Genomic DNA, 21420 nt, shown 5'->3' with positions numbered 1-21420 from the left:
ATACTTTAACTGCAACCTATAACAACCCATTTCAATAGCATGGCAATTTAATGGGCTACATATATTTTAATTTTTTGGGAGGAATACATTTAATGTTTGAAAAATTTAACGAAATTTTATGCCCAGAATAAATAGCATGATCTGTTTGAGAAAAAGGGAAAGTGTCCTTTTTTCTCCATTATGGAAAACTTGCATAAAAGAATTTATAGTTAAAAAAGAGCTTTTCACCATGATAACATTATCATGCTTTAATAAAACATTTGCATCGTACACGAATACACATGGAACATGTTAACACTTTTAAAAAAGTTACCCAAATCGCAATAGCGGAAATAGTAGATCACCATAAAGGTTGGGAATTAACTAATACGATTGTGTGTTAAAATACTAAGGTTGAGAAGGCCTTTTTTTTTCTTTTTTTTTTTTTTTTTTTTGCCGTTATAATAAAACATATAGTAATGGCATGTCTGAGAAGGAGTTAATGGAGAGTTGATTTTTATGTCCACCTTCATTGTCTCGGGAAATCCAACGAGAATACAACTATGTGAAAAAAAAACACATCGAAAGCGTGGAAGTTATATTCATAAGTGATTACACAGGAAAAATGTATCTTAACCTGAGGAGGCATATTAAGCCAATATGGCACATTAAGAATATTTTTTTAAAAAGCGAAAAATTTACAGTGGATAAACTACGGCAAGTGTTTGTGAACCATGATAATAACTGTGTAAACACGCAAACGTATTCGACCGATTATGGGTCTTTTTTTTTTAATGAGACTTTTTTACGTCTCAATAGAAAAAATGAAAATAAAAATGTATACGAAATGAGAAGAGATAGAGGAGGCACTGTTCGAAAGAAATTGAGCAGAGAAAAAAAGAAAACTCAGAAGAAGCAAAAGAAGGAAAAATCAGCTGACGTATACAAATAGTTGCTTAAAAAGTTGTGTCCATATAGGAACGTGCGAATGAAGACACCTAAAAGGATAATACTCTAATTGTAAATAACCAAAATATAACGACGTTAAAAAGAAAAAAAAAAAAAAATGAAAGTACTTGTTTGAAAATGTACTGCATATATATATATATATATATATATTACCCCTTTTTTTTTTTTTTTTTTTTCCAAATCATTTCATACCAAATTAACTTGTGAAAAAATATAATTCACTATTATGCGATGTACACATAATGACAGATTGTGAAATAAATCATTGATACAGGGCTTCGAATAAAATGAGTCGCCTTGTGGAATTCATATTTTTCGTGTTTTTCCAAAGAGACCACTCGCTTGACAAGAATAAAACAAATTGAAAAAAATTCGAAAAAAAAGGAAATACAAATACAGAACGTATGCAAAACATAGGAAATATTTATACAATACGTGTACATGTTGCACGCGAAATGTATGTAAAACTGGTAAAAGAAGAAAACAAATTTTGAGAAACCACACATACAAACGTAAGACAGTCGTGTGAGGAAAAACTTATGGAGTGGATTTACGTTAGGATGAAATGTGTAAATTCACAACACACAACGAATTGCTTAAACAGCACAAAAAATTATTCCTCCTCCTCACAACCTTCCATATAAAATTAAATAACTAAAAAAAGTATTCAAAAAGCAAATACTTCTTTGACACATTTTATACTCAGCAAAATTGTGATATACTGGTTAGTTTTGCATTAGCAAGGAGCAATTAGCATTTTTGCTCGTTGATGAAAATATCACATATTTTTATGTGCTATATTTCTTTATGCGAAAGCAATTATCATATAGCTGTTGTGGAGGGAGGGGGACTTGTCCGCATGGTGTCGAAGTAGGTTTGCATATAAATACGTATACAAACGTAAAGATAAAAGTATATGACTGTATCTGCTTATCTTTACTTTTGAAATGCCATAAAAAAAATGAGCATTTCATATGAATACTGGTGTAAATGAAAAATGATAACAAAATTTAACAAGGTCCATGGTAGAGTAGAAATGGGCCTAATTATTAACAGTTGTTTGTTTTTTACAATTAGGACAAAAATAAATTATAGTTGACCCTTCGTCAGCACTCCTCGTCTGAATATTTATAAAGTGTAAGAAGTCATTACCACAGTCTGTACATTTTTCGTATGTTATATTATAAGCTTGGTTTTTATCTTCTTTAAATAAGGACATATTTTTATCAAGTGAGGTTATTTTATTTTTCCAATAATTTTTTTTATTTTTATCAAATATGTATTTTTCTCTGTATGAGTTTAATTCAATATAGTTACTTTTACCATTCCACTGATCAAGCATTTGAATGCTATCTATTATTCCACCGCAATAAATGCATTTAATACAATTATCATGTAGAAATTCAGAATTCCCAATAAAGTCATACGCATTCCCATTGAAACTATTACCCATGGTGTCATAGTTTTTCCTTAATTTGGTGATGTTAAAGCGTTTAATAAACATGTACATGTAATCATCGTAGTTATATATATATCCACATTGCTTGCAATACGTTTCCTTTTCTTTCTGAATATTTGTTAGCATCAATGACTCGTGTGTAATGTCTGTCGCATTTTTTGCCAATCGTTCGATGTCAAAAAATTTCTTGCCAGTCATCACTTGACACAACTCATCGTGCTCTATACTTATTTTGTTTCTATACGAATTGATAAAGTAGTTCAGAATTTCTTCGTTTCTTACTTCTACTTCATCGAAGCGTACTTTCTTTTTCTTTTTTTTCTCCTCCTGCATTTTCATTTCCTCCATTTGCATTCTCACTTCCTCCTTTTGCATTTTCGTTTCCTCCTTTTGCATTTTCGCTTCCTTCTTTTGCATTTTCGCTTCCTTCTTTTGCATTTTCGCTTCCTTCTTTTGCTTTTTCCTTTCTTCCCTTTGCTTCTCATTCTGCTCCTCCAGATTATTATGACTTCCCAATTGGTATTCCCCTTTGACTATACCTTTCTCTTCCTTCACTTCTACATTGGATTTGTTTATGTCGCTGTCGATGTTTTCCTCTCCCTGCTGACCATCCTCCCTGTTTTTTTTTTTTTTTTTTTTCTTTTTCTTATTATTTTTATTTTCCTTAGTGTCGTTGTCAAACGAGTCATTATCTTCGAAATATTTATGAGCTGCGATTAGTGGTGAGAGGTCGTGACTTCTTTGATTCATTTCCATGTTGTCTTCTTCACTTTCGATTTCATCTGCAATATGATTGTTCTTGTACTTTGCATCAATAACTTCTTCATCTTTTTCTTCATCTTTTTTTTTGCTTTTGTAGGACTTGTTTTTCTTACTCTGCTTTTTCTTCTCCTTTTCAGAAAACATTTTTTTTTTTTTTTTTTTTTTTTTTTGCTCAAATCAATGAAGTAGAGAACTGAATAAAAAGAGTAGTTTTTTTTATGCTATGTTAGCTTTCATAATTTGCAATAATTTCGTTGTATCCACCGCGCTTTGGTATCGTTACATATGCAGGTATATAAAAGCATATACATATGTATATAATTATGTATCTTCATCAAATAATTTATTCGTAGGTTTCATATTGTTAATTCCCCTTGTTCATGTTCATCCTCTTATTTTATTTTATTATTTTTTTTCTTTTCTTTCTTTTGGTCTAAAAATTATGTCCCTTTTTTGTATTTATTTTATTCATATTTTAAATAGTAAAAGTTGGGGAAAAAAAAAAAAAAAGTTGGATAAATCACATTTTTTGGGTATCTGTGGATATTTATATGTATATTTGCCTCACTTGGAATTTAAGACGAAAACGGAAAATACAAAACAAAAACAGCGGACGAGATATATATTAATTTTTTTTTTAAGGCCTATAGATTGTTGAATAAAAGTTGTATATTCTGAAGCCATAATTCTATTTTCAAGTTTCAGAAAAAGTGGAAAATTTAGCAAAATGTACGTAAAATGAAAAAAAAATAACATAAAATGGATATAATGAACTGTAAATTTAAAGCTCTACAAAAAAAGGAGATCAAATATATGCGACGTACCAAGGCTTACAAATATTTTATATAGTTATGCTGTACAGCGCTACGGGGTCATATATTTTTAATCTCATTTTCGTACTTCAGCATTTGCGCATATTTTAGTTCGGCCAAAATGCCGAAATCGGGATAAACAGGAATGGGCAAATGGGGGGGAAAATATATATATACTCTTCTGCATGTATATGGACCAACATGTGGACAAAAGGTGTTTTTACATTTTACTATATTTATATATATGATGTATGGAAAAATTCTCACAACACCTAGAAAGAAAAAAAAAAAAATTTTAAAACAATTTTAAAAAAACTATCGATTTTTCTCCTTCCACTTAAGAAATCCAACTTTTTGCCTAAGAATAGTTCACGTTGTGTATATATCATAGCGCATGCTTACTTGCATACATCTGTACATATTTTTACACATAAAAGTGTATATATAAGTATATATTTTTATGTATATGTCGGATCAAAAGCGGTTCCCAATTCTCCGCTAGATTATGCTACCTATCATCCGCCTTCTCAGCCCTGCCCAAATCTATTACTGGCCCTTCAAACCCGACATTTCCTCCTTTACTCATTCTCCTGTTATTCATTCACTTTTTTTTTTTTTTTTTTTTTTTTTTTTTTTCTTTTATCAATCAAAAGGGCACATCTACGTTACAACAACACTTGTTGCTAAAAATATATTTATCTCGTATATTTTACAAACCTGTTGATCACAGGGGAGAGAAAAAATATAAAAAAATAGATAAACGAATAAATAAAAAATGGCAAAAAGGATATAGAGACCAAAAAAGGGATACGATACCAACCTCATTTTAAGTGTTAAAAAAAAAAAAAAAAAAAAAAAGAGTTGGTAATTTAATGGAGAAAACGGCCATTTACTCAATTTTAAAAACTTTTTTTTTTTTCTTCCCATTGCTCACATAATAAATCATTAATTGCTAAATTAGATGCGCATCAGAGAAGTAATTTAATTTTTATTGAAAAAATAACAGGATGTATTAAGAAGAAAATATAATCATTTGTATATAACACATATGTACCCGCACGCATGTACATGTGTTTTTCTTCAACCCACTCAATAACAATATTTTTATTTCATATTTATATATTTTTTTCTGTTTTGAGAATATATTTACGTTTTAATAATTTCTATACGAAATTACATACACATGGTTGGACCATATATTGACGGGTGTATGATGAATATTATTTTTTATCTTTTTGTTGTATAAGCTATAATGCAATATTTAATAAAGTTATAAATTCCGCTGTTATTTATGTATATGTACACTATATAGCATAAACACATAAAACAACAGTTCATTTATTACCCATACACACCGATCGTTCTTATCCAAGTTAAAATAATTCGAAGCTTATGAATTCAGACAATACCATCAATCCTTTAAACATCTGCAAAAATGACGGAAATAATGTCTTTCTTTTGCTTTTTACTTTTATATGTGGATTTGTCATTGGTTTGCTCATTAAGCACATAAATAAAATAAAAAAGAATGCAGAAATGATAAAAAGCGCTTGTTCCAACTTCGATTTGATATGCTCAAGTGATTGCAAGATGGTATTCTGCGTTAGGACAGGTAGCTTTCTTTGTTCTTTTTGGGTGGAGGAGACTTAAAACGAGGGTTGATAAAAAAAAAAAAGGTGTGACATGGATGTAACACTAGTTACGATTCTATTGTTATATTTGGTGTAATACTAATCAGAATGATACTTCTTCCTCCTGCCCCCCTCCGCCCCCTCTGTGACCTTAAACAAGATCCTCCCGTTTTCCTTTTTTTTTAAACGTCTTAAAATTCCTCCCCCTCAAATATATTTTTATCAAATTTATTTATTTCTATCATTCCACACCCCATTTTACAATAAACAGATATAAAAATGAACAAAGGAAAAATTTGCTCCCAATGCTGTCATGCATGTCTAGCTGTTTACGAGAAAATTTTAAAAAGAAATAATAAACTTAGGGAAAACGAAGGTGGAAAATGCAGCTTGACCTACTTCGATATATGGAAAAGAAACGGACAGAAGAAAATTGTTCTCAAAATATCAGTAAGTTGAGAAAAGAAGTTTCTGCATCTGTTTATTTGTTAGGCCATTTTCTCTGTATGTTTGTTTGTTTGAGTTCTTGTTTTCTTGCCTCGGTTTTTGCTTCATTGCCCTTTTTGCCTCTTTACCCTTTTTCCTCTTTGATTGTTTTTTTATATATCCCATTTTTGCTTCAAACATTTGAGCACTTTTCACTTCCATGATGCGTAATAACAATATTCCCCACTTTTAGAGCTTGGAAGAAATGTACGAAATTGAAAGAAAGGCAAAGAAGGAAAATCTCATTACCTCCATAATTATTGATGCAGTAAGTGTTCATCGTGTATTTGTGGGATATCTACAATCATAGAAACAGAATAAAACACGTCTCTATAGAAGTCTACTGTTCTCAACTAGTTGCGTGTATATTCTTTTTTGTCTCATAGCACACGTAAGCATGGAACTTTTTCCCCATTTATTTAATTCCCTTTTCACCACAGGGTAGGACACAAATAGAGCCCAACACGGAAACGGTCATTGCCATTGAACCAGGTATTACAAAAATAAATAAAATAGTATAAAATAAATAATATAAAATAAATAATATAAAATAAATAAAATAATATAGAATAATATAGAATAAAATAAATAAAATACGTAAAATAATTTAAGATAGCCACACTTCTTCTTTGTCACACCACAAACGCGTTCACGTGAAAGGTGTGCCAATATTATGAACATTCTTTTCGTTTCCAACATGATTTACCCCCGTTTTCTTTTTTTTCCCAAGTACCTGATGAAATTATTAACAAAATAACGGGAGATCTGAAGCTGTTGTAGATATTGTAAAACATTGTGAATATTGTATTGTAAGTGATGCAAATATTGTAAACCTTGAAATTATTTTAAATATGCCGCTTTATAATAATATAATATGCGGGATAAAGTACTTTGATTAATATAGTGCACTGTTCTTTTTCGTCTTCTACCATTTAGGAAATCGATACGTGCATTTTTATAAGCAGAAGACTTCCATCCTCTACGCAAATATGTTGTGTATTTATACAAATGTATACACGCACGTGTATACATTTCACCCCCTGTTTTAAGACTGTGCTGTATACATATTTATTATATTGAATGAAGAAAAAACGAAAAAATGTAACAATTATAGTTATGGATTTTTTTTTTTTTTTTTTTTTTTGCCCTGCCATTGCTAGTTTATTCATATATGTATATTATCCCTTTTTAAACATTTTTGTAGGAGTAATAAATTGGAATATCCAATCGATTACATAATATATCTTTAATCTCGATGGGTTTTCTTTTCTCCCGTGTTTGCTCCATTTGTACTTTGTCTTTAATTTCGTTTTGTATAGTATCCGTACTTTTAATTGCATTCACAGTGTCATTCATGAGAACATTTTTTTTGGATGGAAGAGTAAAATTATTTTTTTGTTTTTTCGCTGTTAGTATGTAAATACTTCCAGCATTTTTTATAAGCTTAAAAATGATTTGGAAATTATTTTTTTTTAAAATTTCTAATGGGCACCTATTTTCGTAATAACCAAATTCCCATGGAATTTTCTTATTAGGATATAAATTCAATTTTTCTAAAATGTATCTAACAATTTTGTAATAAATAATACCTCTCTCGATTAAATAGAATCTCCCATCATTCTTCAACACTTCATGGACTGTTTTTAAACTTTCATTCACATGTTCCAAGGAACATAATGTAAAAGACGAAATGACACAATCAAAAACGTTGGGAAGAAAAATTCTATTTTTTATGTCATCGTTTATGATATATACAGGATATGGAGGTCTTATTTTTTCCAGTTTTTTTTTCAGTTCTTCACACATTTTTTCGCTCTTTTCAACGCATACTAATGTATCTATTTTTTTTAAAAAGGGAAAGTTTCTGCCTGATCCTGCTCCTATTTCTAACACAATGCCGTTTACTTTTCGAAAGTTTTTCTTTTTGTATTTGTTTATAGATGTGACTCTTTCTATGAAATCATTTTTTTCATCATAGTTTTTGGCTAGTTCGTCAAAGGTTCGAATTCGGAAACTTTCGCTTGGCTCATCCAAGGTATGGTCATTTATAGGTCTATTCTTTTTGTAAATGTAAAAACAGCCCACTATTACACCTCCATTTGCAACACTCACGCCTACCAGTAGCTAAAAAATTTAAAGAAAAACCAAAAAAAAAAAAATAAAACAAAAAGAGAGGTAATTGTGTTTATGTTTTTTCTTGCTGTGAAAATAAGCATAAGTGAAAATGTTTCCCTAGAGCACGGGGGGTATGAAGAAAAATTATGTATAATTTTTATATCTACGGGAAAAAAGAACATATAATTAAAGTGGGTAAATAAGCATACACCTTAAATATATGTAATACATGTCGTAAATAGTCCTGTGCAACCCAGTCTGTTTTTAACCTTTTTAAACGAGGAAAAGGAAAACATCACGCTCCTTTTCACTTTTCTGCTAAGCCAAATTGATCATCATAAAGATGAGGAAAAAAAAAAAAAAAAAAAAAAAGCAAAATAGGGAAAAGTTAATTTCCAGAATTATCCGCTAATACAATGGACTTATTTTTCCTTTCATGTATTCGAAGATATATTTTCCGTATGTCAAAAATATATACAAGGAAAAGTTTAACATGGTTATTTATATGTTATATACATGTATTACAAATGTGTAGAGAGAAAGATCAAAAAAAAAAAAAAAAAAAAAAGTACATCCATAGTATCACCTTATTATCTATGCAAATAGATAAAACAAACGAGTTTAGGAAATATTGAACTGAACAAATAAAATATGGATTATGCAATGTAGTTGGCTACGTTCAAGGGTGAAAGTTGGTGATTCAGTTATTAACGTTTTTGCAACATTTTTATGGCGTTTTTTTTTTTTTTTCTTTTTTTCCATTTAATTTTAAATACAATTCTCAATTTTTCTTATAAAAAACAGATGATTTTAAGTGTTAAGTTTAAGGCATTTTTTTTTTTCCTTTTTATATTTTATATATAATTTAAATATATCTATAATTTTACATCATTCATCTTTTTATATTCTGTATAACTGGGAAAAAAGAAAGAAAAAAAAAATGAAGAATGTTTAGAAAAAGAATTATTTGGAAAGAAAAAGCCTAAACCATTGCATAAGTAAACGAATTTTCTTTCTATTAAGGAGAAAAGAAGAATTATTTTTACCTTCCCAGAAAAATTTTAAAACATCCAAAAGGAAAAGAAATTATAAACAAAAGATGTCCCCAATGTTGTGGAAAAATAATTATATTTTAAAAAAAAAGAACTAAAAAAGCAAGCCTTAAAAGAGAAACAGGAGCAAAAAAAAAAAAAAAAAAAAAAAAAAAAAATTTGGTGAAAATATATTCTGCTAAATAGAAAATTTTCATAGTATAGGAGAAAGGATAAGAAAAGATGCGCTATGTTCAATTATTGAATTACCCAGAATATGACAAAAATGAAAGGAAAAGGAAAAGAAATCAAATGAATTTATCTGTGGAGAAAAGATATGGACATTTTCTAAACAGGTTTAGCGGATGGGATAGTAGACACTGGGAAAAAGGAAGAGCCATGTGGAAGGAAGAAACGGTAAAACAAAACATACACGAAAATGTGCATACGAATTTTCGTGAAAATATTTATAAAGGATCGTATAAAGCAAAAAATAACATGGACGCCGAGAATAATTCGTCAGCAGTACGCCGTGTAATTTTAGAAAAGAAGCAAAAATTTGGAAAATATATAGGAAGAAATAATTTTTGTAATTACATCCCGATGAATAAAAAATTTAATTCCTCTCTATCCAATGAGATTTCCAGAATGGACGAGTCAAAGAGAGTTGTTGAAAATTATGCGACACCAAAGTTGCATGAAAAAAACAACCCATTAGAAAGGCCTAAGAAAATGCAGAGGTTGCATGAAAAAAACAGTCCATTGGAAGAGCTTAAGACAAGGGAAAGTTTGTATGAAAAAAACAACCCATTTGAAAGGCCTAAGAAAATGCAGAGGTTGCATGAAAAAAACAGTCCATTGGAAGAGCTTAAGACAAGGGAAAATTTGCATGAAAAAAACAACCCATTAGAAAGGCCTAAGAAAATGCAAATTTTGCATGAAAATAACAACACACTGGAAGAGCTTAAGACAACGGAAAGTTTGCATGAAAAAAACAGTTCATTGGAAGAGCTTAAGACAACGGAAAGTTTGCATGAAAAAAACAGTTCATTGGAAAGGCCTAAGAAAATGCAAAATTTGCATGAAAATAACAACACACTGGAAGAGCTTAAGACAACGGAAAATTTGCATGAAAAAAACAGTTCATTGGAAGAGCTTAAGACAACGGAAAGTTTGCATGAAAAAAACAGTTCATTGGAAGAGCTTAAGACAAGGGAAAATTTGCATGAAAAAAACAACCCATTAGAAAAGCCTAAGAAAATGCAAATTTTGCATGAAAATAACAACACACTGGAAGAGCTTAAGACAAGGGAAAATTTGGACCAATTAAACTGTAATACTTCAACCAACAAAAAGATGTCCAAATGGCATGCAAAAAAAAAAAGCAGACTTGAAAATATGAAAGTACATAATGATGCTATTCCCAAGGATATGCTTAAGGCTATTTTGTCCAAGTGCATCGATGTAAGGGGTTATATTGTCAATAACAAAAAAAATTTTGAAAACATGTTAATCAATTTGTTCAACGAATATATGTTCTTGAAAAGGTATATGATCAGTAACTACAACACATATCATAAGTTGAAATTTTTCCTTAGTTGTAATCATTATGTAAAAAAGTTAAATGATGTATTATCCACTTTTTGTGATGTTGTGCAAGAGGTTAACGAATATTTCGTGATAGAGTTGTATAAAAAAATAAGAATTAATTTGAGATTGCTGTACTATGTAGCAAGAATATTATCGAACTATATGACATGTATTGCTTATAGAAAAGTGGGATACATAACAATGATTTGTATTTCTCGAGTACACACAATTTATAAATGCATGCTTATATCAGAACCCTTTAAGAATCATGTTCCAGAACTGCTAAAAATGATTAATTATAATAAAAGAAACAAATTAATTATATAATTGTCTTGCAGATTCCATAATATATTTATTTAAATCCCATTAAAAATGATATGTATAAGGCATACAATTAATTTTACCTTTGTTTTATCAAATTGATTAGTATTTATCCTGTTTTTTTTTATTTTTATTTTTTTTGTTTTCCTTTTTCATTGTTTTAGTAATATTTGTGTAAATCACCGCTTTTATATAAAATAAAGGGTGATAAAAAAGTTTATATTTTTGTTTAACTCTTAAAGACAAGCGCATAGCGCCTTGCGATACTAATGAATTTTGTGCACTCAAAGCATTAGCCAAGTTGTAGAACGGGAAAGCGGTAAGAACGAACAAGTATAGGTGCAAATTTTGGGGGGATAGAAAAAATTATAGTACGATAAAAAAAAAGAAAAAAAGAATCCATTCGTCCATACATAAAACGAAATTATCATAATATTTGTTCATACATTTAATAGACTAATAATGTTCAATTCCTCTTGACCTATTCTGTACTTTTAAAACGTTAAACAAGCGAAAAAAATATATTACATATAGCCTAAGCCGCTCATTGTTGAAAATTCGAAATGATTAAAAATTGCTTCTATTTTTTTTTTTTTTTTATAACTAGCTAATTGGAACAACGTTGTCAATATTTTATGAACATTCAGAATTTTTTTTTTTTTTCGCAGGTCAGTTAAAGCACTTTTCTGTGTGTGCACTCCTTTCTTTTTTTTTTTTTTTTTTCAGCTACTAGCTATTTTGTTTTATTGTAGGATTTTATTTTATTTTTTAATTTTTGTTGGATTTTCATTTTGATTTTGATTTTTAAAATAAATCATTATTTGTTTATGCTGATTTCACATTCGCAAAAGCGTTTATGTAGAATAATTCTCATAATTACATCTACGTACTAAGAATGATTTCTGAGTAAGCATAATGAAAAAAAAGAGGAAAAAATTAATTACGCAACAGATGAACGAAAGATACGAACTTTTAGATGAATTACGATAGCACTTATTTATTTATTTATTTATTTATTTATTTATTTGAAATTGTCTTTTTTATTTTCAGTGAAGATTCACCTTTCTTAATTGAAAACTTAAGAAGTATAACTAAACATTTTTGATAATTTAATTTAAAAATACTTATATAATTCAATTTATTATCCCATTTTAATCATAATTTTTTTCTTTTTTATATAGGTATATTGCAATACGGAAATAAAGAGGTGCGCATCATTTAAAAGCTTAATTAATAAATCTTAAGGAAGTGACATATTCTCTCGCATTTTGTTTATAGGTCCAAGATAGAAGGAAGAGGTATGTTCACAATGTCTTTGATTTAACGCTTAATAATTTGCAGTTAAAAGAGGATTCAAGGAGAAGGGAAATAAGGAGAGACATACGTGATATAAGTTTCCATGATGTGCCAAAACCCATACAAAATAATGAATGCCATTTGGAAAGAGGATCATCATCACCACTTTCAAACCGATTCCCATCTGATGTGACTATCACTACGAATGCATTTGAAAGATTTATTAAGCATAGTTTTTTACCTAAGGAAAAATATGATGCAAAAAATTTTTATTCTCGCGAATATTTTAAGAGCTCTCCAGAATTTACATGGGACGAAGATAGCAGTTCCTTCAAAGAAAATATTAAGAGAAAACTTTTTAATGACCTAATCGATTATTACAACCAACTAAAGTTGCTACATTTTGATGAATGTCTCAATTATGGCAATTTTGTAAATTCTCATGAGGTATGTAAACTAAATAAAAGTCCAATTACAAAGCATTTAGAGATTAAGCTATTATAATATGTTTTATTGCATTATACTTTTACGTACATATATTTATGCATGTGCGTATTTTCTTCATCATTCGAGAGTAATAAGATTCTCCAAAATAGTGCTATATATAATACATTTATGCGTTCATAAGGTTAACATAGTTCCGCATAGATGAAGATATAAATTCAGTAACATATGAACTATTCAAAATGTTACTCTTTTTGGCAGAACATTAGACAAAAAGAAAATGACAGTAGAGAAAAAAATAATTCCGGCAATATATATCCAAGTAATATATTAATAAATATCACATGATGGCTCATATTCAAAAAAAAAAATTTTTTTTTCCTATATTTGTGAATTCACTTATATACTTATAAACAACACACACTCGTAGGGTTCGAGGAAAATATGTTGAATAATTTCCAACCGAATAACTTACCTTTGGGATTGAAAAATGAAATACCAAATGAAGAAGTTATTGAGCGGATTGAAACTTGTACAGGAAAAAAGGCTCAAATTTTCCACCTTATAAATGTTAATAAACATGTTCTTAGGAAAGACTCAAATAAAAATAATGCGTGTAAAAACGTTACAACGTTTGTAAACCCCAATGGAAATGATAAAAAAAGGGACAGTCTAATTCCTATTCATGCAAATTTAAATGGAAATATTAAAAAATATAAAAAAGAAAGCATTATGTCAAATATAAACAAGGAAATACCAAATGAGGAATTTACTAACTTTATAAAGAAATCAACTAATGCTCAAGGAAAGCAATTCACACCACATCTACAATGTTTGGGGTGCGTAGAATCATATACAGAAAGCACAGAAAGAAAATGTAATAACAACAAAGATCTCAATAAGCGTAATGTAGATATAAAAAATGAGGTTAGGATAAAAAAGTGTCCACCAGTTTACAACGATTTAGTGACTAGCAAAGTTGAAACAATTGCAAGTTTCCCATCCATTGATGATAATGATAATTCGAAATGTAGAAATAGAAATGATATCATAAAATGTAACTTGGATATATGGTGTAATGAAAGGTTTGATAATAACTACAAGTTGGATTTAGCTCAACCTCTGAACTTTCCAAAGGGGGTTAAGGAGTTGAATGGATTTAACATCAAAAAAAATACCGCTAAACATGGTAATGAGAAGAGAAAGAAGGGAAAAAAGTTGAATGTTAAGAAAAATCACAACAATTTAAAAAGCAATAGTAATGAACATTTTAGCGACACAATTCAGTGTGACATAGAAAACAATTATTCGAACATTCAAAATATTGGTGGTAGTATATTAGTAGGAACAAAGAGAAATAAGGAGATAAAAACAGAAAGAAATAGAGAGAAAAATAAAAGACACAATTCAGACAAAATCGAATTAGGATCTAGTAACACACATAAATCGTTAAATAGCAAACATAGGAAAGATTTTAATATGAATAGCAAACATATTTGTAAGTCTTCAATAATATTTTCTTATACAAATAATGTGTATATAAATACAAACAATAATGATCAAATAGTGCACGAAAAAAAAACTTCCCATTCTAATGATATATTAGAAAAAAGGAAAAAGTTTAGTAATCATTCGAGGAAAAAAACAATGTTGAATGGGCAGTCAAAAAAAAAGGTATTCAGAAAAAACAAAATAAAATTGAAGAAATATTCCACAGAATCATTCGAAACAGACGGAGACGAGAGTTTCCTAAATGAAAAGAAAAAATTAGAGCATGAAAAATTGGAAAGCAAAACGAACACTGATCATTTAGAAAGGGGCTACCTAGAAAGGGAAAAGAAGAAAAAGAAAAATTTATTGATGGAGGACATAATCGAACATTCTGAATGTTACACGCACAAGAAAAACAGTCGAATGTACGAACGAAAAAATCAAGTCTTAATGACAAGCACTATGGATGATAGCAACACAAGTGATAATTTGAAGTACAATTACAAAGACGATCACGGGGATGATTGCAAAAAATATAAGAAATATTGGTCCAATGGTCGCAAAAAAAGGAACGGAATAAAAATGGAAAAAAGACGTTTAAATATGTTCCACATTTCCAAGGAACGTTTTCATTTACAAAGGAACGCTTTTTCACAAAGGGGGCAAAGTGATGAAGAAAACAGGAAATTACATACAAAACATCGTTCTTATAAGAACATAAATAATTATGAAAATAAGGAATATGTTTCTAGTGATAAATGCAAAGAGATACACACAAATATTGCAGAATGGAATATAAAGAACATTGTGAGCACCAAATTGACACCTAAAAGAGTTATAGAAAATAAGGAAAATTATCAACATACCATAAAAAGAGAATCCATCATGAGTGATTGTTATGTATCTCATCATGGAAATTTAGAAAATAGAGAAAATATAAAATATAACTTATTCTATCCTACAGATAAACACAACAATGACAGAGTAAATGGCATTCAAATGAATGGCATAGGTGACAATGAATTTTGCGAAATTGTTTCTGTAGACACAACTCAGAAGTATGAAAAAGACAAAAATTTAAACTCGGTGACATTGTCCCATAATTATTACATGAACAGAGGAAAACGTTACTCAAATTTTTGTAACGAAATGAATAATTTTAATTATTCTGCGATCGAAGAGGATTATTGTGATGAAATTGATAAAAAGTATCTCTATCCATTTTGCGAAGAAACGTATACAGGTGAAAATTTTAGAAGAATAATCGACTCCCTTAAGGAGAACATCACATCGGACAATAATAACAGTTCCATCTACCTGAAATTTCAAAAATCTGAACAAAATAGTAAAAAATTGTTATCTGATGTTTTATTATATACTAAACCACTTTCTAGCGGCATGAAGATCGAACCTAGAGGTAAATTACCTTTAAAAAGACGTGAATATGTCTGTAAACATATTTGCAGAATATTAAAAAAGGAAAAGTGGGACACTGAAGCTGAAGGTATGTTAAATTTCTTTCTGAAGTACGTGAATCTAAATGGGAGATGCAATAAATTTGGAAAAATAAAAATTAGAAATAATGTAAAAAGGGTTAAAAAAGAAATTCGAAAGAGTGATAGAAGGAATAGGGGAAATGTCATCATAGAGGGAAGGAAATTGGAGGAACAAAATACCCAAGTAGTAAATAATGGAAAAGGAGTAGACGAATTGGAAAAGATTTATTTAGACCAAGTTCCAAAAAGTCTACCGCTAACTATGCTAATAATAAGAAACTATAAGGAAAATGCAAGAGATGCAGATAAAAATGTAAAAGTAAGATACCAGGTAGAATTAACGGATGTAAAAAACCCCAAGAAGTTGAAAGGTGCAATGGAGAAGGAGACAAATTTATTTTCAAGAATTGAAAAGATATATAATTTCTGTGATTTAGATGGAACAGTAGATGATGAAGCATACGACAACAATATAGTAAATAGGTATATTCCATTCCCTAACATGGGAAAAAGTTGTTCAAAGGAGCGTCATAAAAATGAATTAACTACTTTTAATTACACATCGGAGAAGGAAGAGCAGAGAGCTTTTTTCTATGAAAATACAAATCCTAACAATTTGAAAAGTAGACATTTGAGCAAAAATAATTTGACGCTTTATAATGAGCCTCTAAGTATTACTAAAAAGAGGGGGGTAAATAAGAAAGTTCTTACCTTTGGTAATGTGTCCAATTTGCCTAAATGTAATATTATTGTAAATAATAATTCGCTTAAACCTAATGGAGCTAAAGAAACGTTTATAAAAAAAATTGTGCCCTTAAAAAAAACAAAACATAGTATACCTTTCATTTTTAATAAAAAGATTTCAATGAATACTTGTTTTAAGAAAATTTCACCCTTTCTACACAAATCACTCGAACGAAGAACAAGCGGAATTAACACATCCAATGTAGTTTCTGTAAAAACAAAAATTGCATTAAAAGATGATTATCCAAATCGTAAGGAAGCAAAATGGGAAAGTGGTAACTATGCGACAAAATTAAAGTCATATTTTGCAAATATTAGAAATTCCAGGGAAGTTGAGAAAATAAAGGAAACTCCTTCACAGCACGAACAAGAAAGGGGGAGCACAGAAGACACTAAATTGGTAAGTTATCTATCGAAGAGTTTTGTCATTAAAATTCCAGGTGACATAAAAAAGGAGCAGATTATTGTAAAAAGTTTTCCTTTATTAGCTGTTGAAGAATTCAAAATGACTAAGGGAGAAAATTGGGATAATAATCACAAAACGGAGGTGTATCAGTATAAGCAATTAAAAAGTTCATTAAAAAGGAACTTTAAAAAAATTGGAAGTAAGAAAAACGAAGATTTTAAGCGCAGTAGTGGACATTCGAATGATAAATTGGATCCTCTAAGTCGTGAAGAAATTGGCAACAAAAACTGCAATGACAATATAAACGAGGAAAATGGGGAAATGAAAATTTATAAAAATAGAACCTTGTTCTGGAAAAGGGGCCATTCCCTGAATTCCTTTCTGCACACAAATGATATGGAAGAATGTGATCTTAAGGAGAATAGACACAGAAAAGAAATTATTAACACGAATAAGGAACCTAATGCGAAAAAGAGAAACTATTACGATAATCTTAGTGATAGCTGTAAGATGGATAAGAAAAATTGCGAAACATTCAAAAATAATTCTCATTGGAGCGATGAAAAAAGAGGTTTAATGAAGAAAGTTCCTATAAAGGAAGAAGAAACATATAGGAATAAAACGAAGGAGAGCTCTAATGTGTTTTGTGAAGTGGAAAAGGAAAATAAATCAATAAGTAGGAGAGTTATTACACAAAAAAAAGAAACAAATGGGGAACTTCTAAGTACTGAATATAAAAAGGAAAATACAAAAATAAAAAAGGAGAGCTATATAGACAGAAAAAATGAAATATCGTTTGAAAATTTTCATCCTAATGTGATAAAACGATTTCACAAATTTACTAATAAGAACATGGCGGGAATAAATAAAGGAGAAAAGGATTGGGAAAACAGGAGGGAAAAAGGAAAACAAAAACTGGAAATCGAGGATTCCTCTTACATATGGCATAGAAGCCGTGCAACAGTGCAAAAAATGACAAATACTTCAAGGGGAGGAAATAATCTTAGACACAAATCTGAAGAAGTAGCGGATGAGAAAAAATCACATTCAATGATTAAAAATGGGAATAAAAAAAAGTGGAATTTCAATTGTGACTTACTATTAAAGAACAACATTATAATGAACAAGGATAATAACATTGAAAGCTCTATAGGGAGTTGTAGGAAATACTCAAATTGGAGTCTTAGACAAAATGATGAGAAAAACAGAGTAAATTTTGAGAAAGAAATTAAGGAAAATGATACCCAGGACTATGTGGCATCAAGGGATTCTTTAAAACAGCATCGAATAAATAAACTCAAAAAAATGGGAAATAAAAATGAAAATATGTTATATTCCCCAAGTGAGAAAAGATATATTACAATTTGCTCCAGGAAAGAAGTAACTGAGGAAGAGAACAAATCCAACAACACGATGGGATTAATGGGACGAGACAGAATTAATCGTAGTAATCGAAGGAAGTCATACGATCACTACACAAGAAGGTGTTTGTTCACGGATAAAAATTCAGAGACAGAATCGAATCAATCAATTTTAAAGCGTGAAAAATATACAAAGAAAAATTCTCATTATGTGGATTTAAGGAACATAGAATGCTCCAAGAGCACCCTAGAATTTTTTCTTGAAAAAAAATATCTTAAAAAGAATATTTCTAGTGAAGAAATGGATACTACTAGAAAGCAGGAAAAAAAAAAAAAAAAAAAAAAAAAAGATCTTTCATTTTTTTGCAACCCATCCGAATTGTCTACACAGTCAAAAGAGGAAAAACAGTTTGTGACAAAAAAAATGGAAGTCCACAAAAAAATATTAAAAAAGAAAAAAGAAATTTCGAAGAAAGAACCAGAAATATACTATTTCTCAATTATGAATAGCCGTGAGGACAACAAAAAAGATTTATTCCCTTCTCCGCAAAAATTATTTATTGAAAAGAAGAAAGACAGAAGAAAACAAAAGATTTGTTCAGATAAGTCAATTGCAACTGATACTTCTTCATACACACATGTTGCAGAAAAAAGGGAAGCTTTAAAATTTTATGAAATTAAAAAAACAAAAACATCACGCATATTGGATGTAAATGAAAAAAAAAAAAAAAAAAAAAATTTTAATAATTATCCCATAACACATAAAAACAAAGAAAAACAATATAAAAGACCAAGTAATATTCAAACGAGCAAAAGCAGCTTCAGTTACAAATTAAAAAATATTGTTCGTGTAAAACGAAATCTATATTTATCTGCAAACGACGTAGTAACAGACTGGTCTACCGATTTTGAAAAATTACGAAAGATGGATTGTAGCTTGGAGGAACAAGGGAACGAAAGTTTTCCTGACGAACAGAGTGAACAGGTTGACGAAAATGTTAGCAAACAAATGGATGAGAAAAATGACCAAAATATTGATAAAGCAGATGAAGAACAAATGCGTGAAAAAGTTCATCAACCAGTTGGAGAACAAATGGATGTAGGAACACTCGTGAACATACCAAACAAGGCACTAAGGAAAAATCCAAAACTGAGACACTATTTCTTAACCATTAAAGTAAACATAATAACGGTGTTTCTACATAATTCCTATGTTAGAAGAATAAACATGAATGATAGTTATAACATAAAGCTGAGCATTTATTCATCAAGTGATATAAAGACAATAGAAAATAATTGCAAGATTGAAACTTTTCCATGCTATTTTACTTCTCATACAAATGGTATAGGATTAAGTTCTGATGCGTTCAAAAAATTTGATGTAAGTGTGTGCGCTTATATATATATAGATATAGACAAATATGCATATACATGTGTTTGTTTGTGTTCGTCTCTTTGTGTATGTTTTTTTTTTTTTTTTTTTTTTCTCATTCCAAAAAGGGAAAATCCAAGGTTTGTAAGAAAATAGTTACATCCCACCGTTTTTACGACAGTACATGCATGATCTTTTCTTCTTCACATTGGTTGCCTGGGGTATGTCCTACGTACTTTTACGTGCCTAGAAGAATATACCAAATGTAAGAGCCTTGTGTGAGAGAATTACATGTGCCGTTGCTGACCTCAACCCATTTTAAATTTCGTTCAGATAATATGTGAAAGGGAACCGAAACAATTCTTCAAATTGGTTGTATCTTGTCGACGGGAAAAATCTTTGCTGAAAAAGGAGCTAATGCGAATATACAGCAGAATCTTTGAAGCGGTAATTAATGCAAGAGCACATGGAGAACACTAAAAATATATACATATATATGCACAGTTATATATGTATGTATATGAATATTCAAACCATCCTTTCTTGTATTTTATACGGAATTTTTACCCCCAGCTGTGTGCATGCATTTTTGAGATGCAAGAAGTTATTTGTACAATTAATTATAGAACAGAATGTTTTGCTACCATCCTTTTATATGTATGCCTTTTTTTTTTTTTTTTTTTTCTTTTCTTTCACCCGAACTTTTCGTAGCCTATAGAATTAGAAACCTACTCTTTAAGCAAGAACAAGAAGTATGCCTTTGAAACGGATGGTTCAAAGGACGAGTTGTTTGAAATGAATGGTACTTCTTACATAAGCATATACTTTATGAGTTAAATGTGAATATATATTGATATGCCTAAATTTTAATTGTATGAACTGGACCAAATGGGTTGTCCTATTTTTGTGTGCCTATAGTTATGCGCGAGATGACTGTTGCGAAAATACAATGAACAGGAAATTATGTATATGTATAAAATATACATACATAGATATATGTAGAAATGTACGTGTTACATGTATATACATTTTCCTTTTTTAGGTAATATTATAATGGGTACGCTTTGAATACGAGGATTAAGAAGATTAATAATGGTTAAATCGTTTTGATCTTACGTGATTTTCCCTCCTTTTTTCCTACATTATAAATATAGATTTTTTACACCTTTTCTACAAAAAGGGACATCTTGGCCAAACCATTTAAATGCTTTAACTTAATTATGTACCATATAATATACAATGCATATAAAAAAATGTATCAGCCAAATGCCTTCATATTTAGAATATTCATTTGGTTCTCGTTTGTGCCATTTTGCTTTTTCACTTTTATTTTATGTTTACACCTTTTTTGTGTGCGCTTCTTTTACTTCTAATTTTTAGCCAATTTTGTTAAAAGAAGAAAAAAAAAAAAAAATTATTTTTTATAAGTACGTTTATTTTTTATTAGAAGTGCCTTGCAAATGTCCAGAATGCGAATGCACTTAATTTTATATGCTGCCCTTTGTTTATAGAATCAGGGAAAATTGATATGCTTTCCCCCATTTGGAGTATTTCATTCTTCTGTTAAAAAGTGTATTCCTAAGTGTATATCTTACTTGCATATGCATAAGCGAATTTATTAATTGGCTTGTTCATTCTTTTTACGATAATATATA

The 21420-nt window shown here is 29.6% G+C and overlaps 6 protein-coding genes across 6 annotated transcripts; 4 read left to right on the top strand and 2 right to left on the bottom strand.

Moving 5' to 3' along the window:
- Positions 1–604: 604 nt before the first annotated feature.
- On the top strand, positions 605–931 carry PGO_030530 (hypothetical protein, conserved; the record flags this gene model as incomplete). The annotated part of the gene is made up of 1 exon (XM_028686041.1): positions 605–931. The coding sequence occupies one exon, from the start codon at positions 605–607 to the stop codon at positions 929–931; it is 327 nt and encodes a 108-aa protein (XP_028541842.1).
- A 1059-nt stretch (positions 932–1990) lies between these two features.
- PGO_030520 (hypothetical protein, conserved) lies at positions 1991–3313 on the bottom strand (the record flags this gene model as incomplete). The annotated part of the gene is made up of 1 exon (XM_028686040.1): positions 1991–3313. One exon carries the CDS (start codon positions 3311–3313, stop codon positions 1991–1993), a length of 1323 nt encoding a protein of 440 aa, XP_028541841.1.
- A 2060-nt stretch (positions 3314–5373) lies between these two features.
- On the top strand, positions 5374–6878 carry PGO_030510 (peptidyl-tRNA hydrolase; the record flags this gene model as incomplete). The annotated part of the gene is made up of 5 exons (XM_028686039.1): positions 5374–5593; positions 5884–6062; positions 6292–6366; positions 6539–6590; positions 6829–6878. The coding sequence occupies 5 exons, from the start codon at positions 5374–5376 to the stop codon at positions 6876–6878; spliced, it is 576 nt and encodes a 191-aa protein (XP_028541840.1).
- Positions 6879–7286: 408 nt separating this feature from the next.
- PGO_030500 (methyltransferase) lies at positions 7287–8509 on the bottom strand (the record flags this gene model as incomplete). Its single annotated transcript, XM_028686038.1, has 2 exons — positions 7287–8222; positions 8483–8509. 2 exons carry the CDS (start codon positions 8507–8509, stop codon positions 7287–7289), a joined length of 963 nt encoding a protein of 320 aa, XP_028541839.1.
- Positions 8510–9487: 978 nt separating this feature from the next.
- On the top strand, positions 9488–11161 carry PGO_030490 (hypothetical protein, conserved; the record flags this gene model as incomplete). Its single annotated transcript, XM_028686037.1, has 1 exon — positions 9488–11161. One exon carries the CDS (start codon positions 9488–9490, stop codon positions 11159–11161), a length of 1674 nt encoding a protein of 557 aa, XP_028541838.1.
- Positions 11162–12050: 889 nt separating this feature from the next.
- PGO_030480 (hypothetical protein, conserved) lies at positions 12051–20833 on the top strand (the record flags this gene model as incomplete). The annotated part of the gene is made up of 8 exons (XM_028686036.1): positions 12051–12061; positions 12206–12240; positions 12337–12362; positions 12434–12898; positions 13415–19774; positions 20099–20212; positions 20477–20567; positions 20808–20833. The coding sequence occupies 8 exons, from the start codon at positions 12051–12053 to the stop codon at positions 20831–20833; spliced, it is 7128 nt and encodes a 2375-aa protein (XP_028541837.1).
- Between the last annotated feature and the right edge of the window lie 587 nt (positions 20834–21420).

This window comes from Plasmodium gonderi (genome assembly GCF_002157705.1).
Source record: "Plasmodium gonderi DNA, contig: Chr03, whole genome shotgun sequence".
In the NCBI taxonomy this organism is placed as follows: Eukaryota; Apicomplexa; class Aconoidasida; order Haemosporida; family Plasmodiidae; genus Plasmodium; species Plasmodium gonderi.
This window is presented reverse-complemented; position numbering and strand designations above follow the sequence as displayed.